General features: G+C 47.6%; 1 protein-coding gene across 1 annotated transcript; it reads right to left on the reverse strand.

The window, feature by feature from the left end:
- Positions 1–2,590: 2,590 nt before the first annotated feature.
- LOC123153735 (putative disease resistance RPP13-like protein 1) lies at positions 2,591–4,027 on the reverse strand. Its single transcript, XM_044572707.1, has one exon. It carries the CDS (start codon positions 4,025–4,027, stop codon positions 2,591–2,593), a length of 1,437 nt encoding a protein of 478 aa, XP_044428642.1.
- Positions 4,028–7,560: the final 3,533 nt, after the last annotated feature.

Below are 7,560 nucleotides of genomic sequence, written 5' to 3' on the forward strand. Positions count from 1 at the left end.
GGATTGGTTTGGCGCTGAAACCAAGGGAGAGAGTGGTGGCGGCGGACACGGAATGGATGGGACAGATCCCTAGGTTTTAGGGTTGCCCACTATTTATATAGCAAAGAGATTTAGGGTAGAGGCTAACACGTCCCTACGATCGCAATCGGACGAATCGGATGAATAGGTTAGGGGGCCCAATTAACAAAACAGAGATGTTTTGTAGATGTTTGGGGATGATCCGGACACAACGGTGGTGACAGTCCGGGTCGGGTTCGGGACAACTTTCGGACGCGCGCGAGGGGGGCTGCGGGCTGACGAGAGAGGTTTGGTTGGACTTGGCGGTAGGTAGTGAGCTGTGTAGACGGTCTCGAGCTGAGAGAAGAGAAGAGAGGGAGGCCCGGCGACTGTTTTCGGAGACCGAAAACGTCCGACGTGTGCCCGGCTATGATGCCGCTATAGTTTAACGGTTGGGCTATCAAACGAACTCCCAATGCGATGAAACTTGACAGGCGGTCTATCTACAGTATAATAAGACCACATGCCAACTTTCAACCCATTCCGAGAACATTTTCCGACCACTTATAAAATACTATTTCGGACATGCCGCCGGCGCGTGCAAGTGTGGTTGGGCTCAGAATGGACAAAGGACGGAACTGGGGGAACCCGGACGGATGCAAGTTTTGAAAACATGATGATGCAATGTGGATGATGACATGGCAAGATGCAACACGCAAGCAAATGACAAGGCAAAACAACGAATAACTGGAGGACATCTGGCACATCGGTCTCGGAGCGTCACACGACATTCCCAACCTCCTCCTTCGCAAACCACCACGGCGGCAACCACCAGGCTCCTCCTGCCTGCCCTAGGCCATCAGCGAGCCGCACCCCTAGCACTTTGCGTCGCCATCGAACCTAGTGCGCGGCCATGGAGGTCGCGGACTTCAAGTGCGTGCACAGAGGGAGGCGGCTAGCTAAACTGACTACACGAGCACCTCGCAGCAGGAGGAGGAGCCAAAAGATAGCATCTAGCACACTTCTATCGACACCGAGACTTGGAACAAACTGGGTGCTCCGAGTGGTGGGGCTCAGGTGGTGGCAAACGCAGGACACGGCGGTCAGTGTTCCTCCGCTAGCCCGTGCGCTGGTTGGTGCTTTCGACGAGTATGGTTCTAACTTGGCGCTGCAGATTCCGGAGCTGATCTCTGATCCTATGTTGGTGGAGTCACCAAAGGCCCAAGAGGGGGGAGCTCTCTTCCCTTCCTCCCCAATGGCGATTGGTGCTGACTCTGGATGCGTCCTGAACGAAGGGTTTGCCCTGACTCCTGCTTCCAACCGTCGCGGCTCGAGTGGGTCGGGCAGGCTGCCCAAGAACACGGCTGGGTGAAAGCCGGCGGCCAAGGAGGCGGCTCCCGGAGTCCGCGTCGGAACTGCGTGGTGAGCTGGGTGCGGCTCTGGTGGCGCGGGGACTGGAGCCAAGGCCAAGAGATCCAAGGCGACCCCGGTGGCGCCGCGGGCCCCAAGCGCTCGGGCCAAGGCCAAGCTGGGTGACATGTCATCCATGGAAAGCACCAAGCTCCGCCTCACCGACAAGAACCTGGAGACCTCAGATGTGGACACCGTTGGGGAAGCAACGCGATGATGAGAAGATGCAGGAGACCATGGAGAAGATCAGAAGTACCTTAACGATCACGCGTCATCCTCCGTATATGGTCTCACCTTTTGGAGTATTGGCCGTAGAGGGGAGTAGGACCAGGGCTGAGTTTATGATATATGGTGTACCCTACTACCTTGATGCCTCTCGTGTCTGCTGTTGCGTTACTTCTTCGGTTTGTAAGACTCTGAACTTTGTGGATGTAGCCTTGGTGACTTTACTAATTTAAAGCCGGACGCTTTTAGTGTCTTCGTTTAAAAAATAACACCTCGCCAAAACCAATTCCTCGTAAATCGAATTCACACGTGTTTTGATGTAAGAAATTTTGCACATGTTTTCTTTTTTTTCTTCTGATTTGGGTAGATCTTGGCGCCTAGCAGACTTCTTGATCTAATCGTATCCTGACTACGACTGTAGTCTGATCAGATCTAAGTTTCTGTGGCATCCACATCAGCGCAATAGCTGGTACAACACGTCACAGAGCTTCATCTTTCCTTTATGTATGGCACTACTGATTGGATGGAATGGTTCGAACCATGGAGTTGCACATATATGGAGTTGTTGGTTGGTTGATTTCAAGCTTATATGAAATACGATCTACTTTGGTATCAGCTGCAAAATGCAATGTTCATGGTGATGATGTGTATACCTCTTTCTCGTTGGTTCAATTATTTTTGTTTCAATAACAAGCCACCTCACCGAACAAGCTACAGCCACTGCCACTTCAAATGACGTTGTCCGTAATTTAAGAAAGAGCATGTGGATTGTTGTATCTGATTAGAAAAACATACAAGTTCAAGGTATGCTAATTGAGATCTGTAATACATACATTTACTTCAATGGTATACATGAACACATCCGTTTAACTACAAAGCCACATGAACACATCCATCTGTAATGTTTTATTAAAGAAAATACAACGAGAGATCTATTACAAAGAGTTCAGAAACAGAATCAGATTGGCAGTCCTCGTCGCTTCCTCGCTGGCAAGGCACCACCTTCATGTACATCCTGAGCACGACTTGTAACACAATGAAGATATGATCTATGAGGGGGTATCCTTGATTTCCAGGCAATTAGAGTGAAGTCTCCTTCCGGTCTAACACTAGGATCTGCCAGAAGGTCCCCCAGTGTCACACTTGGTGAATCCTCCTTGAGTGTGTAAGGTAGCAAGCTAAGCGGATGCAAAGCAAGGTCCGTTATGTTCACTGGACGGCCTTGTTCTATAAGCTTGTTTGGATGCAAACCATAGCTTGACAGGTTTCTTTTAACCATTTTCACCCCCTTATCCAATATGCAACGCCAAAACTGAGCATGATGATTCCTTCTCAATGCATCTGCGAACACATTTATTTCAACAAGTGAACCTCGGACACTATGCAACTCCCTGGTAAACTCGTCTGCTATTTGTACTAGCTGTGGATGTTCGGCAGGGTCTACACTCCCGAATGCTAGTGTCTTGAAGAGGTACCTCAACTCGTCATAAGATAAAACACTTAGGAAAATAGGTTGCACTGATCCAAACCTGGCTAATCTTTTGAGTTTACTTATGATGATGATTTTGCTTCCTCTGCTCATTCTTATGAGAAATGAGTGAAATTTTTCCCAGTCATCGTCAACTACATCAGAAGCAAACTCAATAACGACCAGCATCATCCCAAACATGGTCCTTCCATGGTCAAGTATCGCCAATAGGTTGTCTCCATTCAAGTGCAAAATAGAGGAGAAGCGTGAGCGAACCTGTTCGTCGCCACAAACATGAGCAACCAATGTCTTCTTCCCAACTCCACCACCACCTATGATCGGAAGAACTGCCGGTGCATGATCACCAGGAGAGTCGTTGTGCTCCAACAAGAATCTCAAGAGCTTTTGCTTTTCAGCATGTCGGCTGAACATGAAGTTGTTGGTGTAAAGATAAATATCATATGGCCTACGAGACATGCGCTCGCATCCACCCAGGAGCACAACAAATTCTACCATGTTAGCAACTGCAATTTCTAAGCTTTCCAAGGCACCTTCTGACTCGAGGCGCATGGCCTTGTCATCATTCTCAGTTTTCGTTCGAGAACGCTTGGAAGGAATGGATAAATGCAAGCTGCTGCTAGATGAGTCGGCACTATCTTGGAGTGTTTGGTACCTCAAGGTGTCCAGCGTGTGGTGTCCTCTGTACATGGCATCTGAGAGCATCTTGAGCTGCAATATCATCCCAGAGTTGGTTATGTACCGCCCATCCGCTTCCTCGACGACGATGCTGACTCTCATCAGGAGGTGCTGCAATCTGTCCACCACCTTCTCTGATTGTGCATGGCTCAAGGAGTGGTACTTGTTCATCAGGAAGGAGATGAAACGACTCACCAATTCACCTGTAACTGCAGATATGGAAGCCTCCATGACAGCAACCACACAGTCAATGAGGGAAGCTGCTGCTGGTTGGTCTCTATTGAGTCTGGACAAATTGACTAGACTCTGCCAAGTTTCACAGAGATACTTTGCAAAGTCTCCAAGCTATTGACTTGCACGATTTAAAGGGTGGGTGACGGACGGCTGCTAACATTGTATACTTATAAACTACCTGTAGTTGTACGGTATATTGGCATAATGGCCCATGGAATACAGAAGTTGCAGTCCTAACCTAAACATGAGAACGACAAGCCAACTGTCCGAGCAACATGAAAACAGTGACTTGTATTTTCAATATCTTCATCAGTAGTACTAGGTAGGTTCGAATTAATATTGTTCCATGACAAACATGTACGCTGTAATTATCCTTGCATTTGTCTTCCATTGGACTCGTTTTATATTTCACACAGCATCGGGTATTTGTGCACTCTGCAGTACCAAAGTTTACAACAACAACAAAGCCTTTAGTCCCAAATAAGTTGGGATAGGCTAGAGATGAAATCCATAAGATCTCACGACCAACTCATGACTCTGGCACATGGATAGAAAACTTTCACGCACCCTTGTCCATAGCTAGTTCTTTGGTGATACTCCAATCATTCAGGTATCTCTTGACGGACTCCTCTCATGTCAAATTCGGTCTACCCTGACCTCTCTTGACATTCTTCGCACGCTTTAGCCGTCCGCTATACACTGGAGCTTCTAGAGGACTGCGTTGAATATGCCCAAACCTCTGCAGTACCAAAGTTTGACGGTGGAAATTATTTGAGGTTTTTCAAATGAACAAAATTCATTGGCATGATAACGCTATGCACCCTTTTACCTTACTCAGTGATGATGAGAATCACAACTCCATACTTTAGTAGTGCAATAATATTGTTTTAGAGGACACCGTGGGTCAAAATCTCGCAAACAAAGCAGCTGGTCAGGTGAGAGGAGGAGGTGGCGACGGAGGTGTTGCGACCTACTTCCTTCGATCCAAAATAAGTGTCGTGGTTTTATTTCATGTACAATTCATCATGGCTGTGTTGTCCTTATCATCATCATCTTTGGTCGTCCTTTCTAGCAAAAGACAGGTCAAGCAGAGAGTGGAGAAAAATGTAGCAGCTATGTGCTAATTTCTTTACGTAATCTGGTCTGGATTAGCTCTGGCGCAATCCGAATGCGGGTTATCAAGTTATCTATTGCCTTGTGTGTAGGTGCTTTGTTATCAGGGAAGTCATGTTTCAAGTTTTAGGCAGTGGGGTGCTTCTTTTGCCCTTTTCGTGAGAGAAGTTTGAATCCTTGTGCACAACTAAATCCGTTAGACCTCATGCTATATTTATGGGAAAATATCTGGTGCTCCGGGAGCACCTAAGCTTAGGTGCTCCCGTGCGACCTCAGCCGTTGGATCTCAAATCTAACAGCTCCTGTAAGATGATGAACATTTTTGCGAAAAAGCCCTCATAGAATCTGAAAAACGCGCACAAGTACAACAACTACAGCAGCTTCTCATACGCCATTGGATCTGACATCCGATGGCCCAAAAGCCCGTATCATGGGAGCACCTAAGCTCCCGTATCACAGAATACATTTATTCTTAGATTGAGGAATCAAATTTGAATTTTCGATAAATCTACTCTAACTTTCTTTTTTGAGATGGGTAAATCTACTCTAACTTGACATCCTAGACACCGGTAGAGACAACAGCACTAGAACTGATAGGACTAAACAACAGAACTAATTCCTAGCTAGTTTTTGTAAGAAATCAGCAGGCTAGAGTTGTACCTCTCGGATATATACTAGACTGGCGTAGTGGCTCACATGCAATACCTCATTAAGAAACTGATCAACTTGCTAGGTTAGACCAGGATATTATATGCAACAAATGGTTGGTTCTATAAAGATCCAATATTTTGGTGGCTTGTAAATTATACTAGTAGTGTCCGGTACATAAATTATAGTAGCCTCCGGAGTTGGTAGCTTAATTTGTCGCCGTCTTAACTAAACTTCGACGAACGATATCATGTCGTCAGCTCTGGTGCCGTCCTCGGATGATCTGGATTGGTTGAAATTTGTTAATTGATGGATTACTACCAATGAGTGAAGGTTTGGTGCATGAGTGAGCAGGTACTCCGTACTCCGTACACTAGGATGAGGGGGTATGATGTCGACGTGATCCTATGTTTATGACCTAACACAGAAACCTAATAAAAAAGAAGAAGTTAATTAGGGCCACCTGCACAAGTGAATGGCGTGCATGAACCGTGCTTAACTATGGTGCACCAAGCAGAAAGGCAAGGCCACATACATTGTCATTTATCTGTCTTAAAAATATAAGGCTCCCCCCCCCCCCCTCCACCTCCGTGCGTGCGGCGTCTGGCCTGGTTCGGGCGGCGGCACGATGCGGTCTATGTTGCGGTGGCGCGTCATCTGGCTTTGGATCGGCGGCATTCGAGGGCCTGGTGGACTGCTCGGCAGCACCTCCGGTCAGATCTGTTCTGGCCGGTGCAGCTGGTGGTGGTGGCCATCTTCTCCATCGGTGGTGGCCGGCCAGAGGCTGGATGGTCAGATCTCGAGATCCGTCATCTAGTCTCGGCTGCGAGTTGGGGAGACATAGTTGCCGGTGAAAACCGAGCTGACGGCAAGCGATGGCGGCATTCTGCACCATTACCTTGATGAAGGCATGGTCATGTAACTACTGTCGACTCACTCATGCTGCTCTGGGGGAAACCCTATGATCTTGTGTTCTAGATCGGACGATGGTGGCACTATGCTATCGTTTCTTTCTTGGGAGCATCGTTTGAGGAGCAGCGCTGGAAGACAGAGGCAAGAGGCGGAGTGGCTTCGTCTTGAACGAAGCTTCAATGAAGATGTCAAGTCATGCCTGGCCGACAGGTGCTACGCTGTGTCATGCCTGGTCGGCAGGTGCTACGCACGATAGATCTTCCAGAGTCTCCGCATTGGGATGGACGAGCGCAGGGCGGTGGAGTCGTTGGACGTCGTGGTGGCATCGACGGATGGCTGGGCTGGCAAGGATGATGCAGATCTCTCTCCTGAAGATGGGAAAGTGGTTCGATGATGATGGCGGCTTTTAAAATGTGTCCATGTGGTGTACGCTTTAGGTCTGCTGCACCGGTTGTTGGTTCCGGTATGTTGTGTGGATGGATCGGTGACGACATCGGTTATAGATATGGGGAGTGAGAGCACCCGGCGTTATCAAGTTTATAGGTGTGAGTGGTGGCTTCGGATGGATTGATGTATGTTCTTATAAGACCTTCATGGAATAATTAAGTCTTGTCAGTCGTGGAATAATTAATAAAGATGACTGCATGCATCCATTAATATAGTGGTGGAGTTTAACCTTCTTTTAAATTTTTTTCTTCGTTGCCATTCATTGATTAAGAAGAAGATGGTTACCGATGTCGAGCTCCCCAGACAGAGATTGTACGGGAGCTGACGGGGAAGATAAGAGTAGCAAGACGAGGCCAACAACGAGGTTGTCTACTGCGAACCAACCTGTGGTTGGATGATTAGAGGGACAG

The sequence above is a fragment of the Triticum aestivum genome, chromosome 7A, assembly GCF_018294505.1.
Source record: "Triticum aestivum cultivar Chinese Spring chromosome 7A, IWGSC CS RefSeq v2.1, whole genome shotgun sequence".
Taxonomy (NCBI): Eukaryota; Viridiplantae; Streptophyta; class Magnoliopsida; order Poales; family Poaceae; genus Triticum; species Triticum aestivum.

What these genes read in the sequence shown, in the direction of transcription:
- LOC123153735 (XM_044572707.1), bottom strand. Translation starts at nt 4,027, where the DNA reads ATGGAGGCTTCCATATCTGCAGTTACAGGTGAATTGGTGAGTCGTTTC.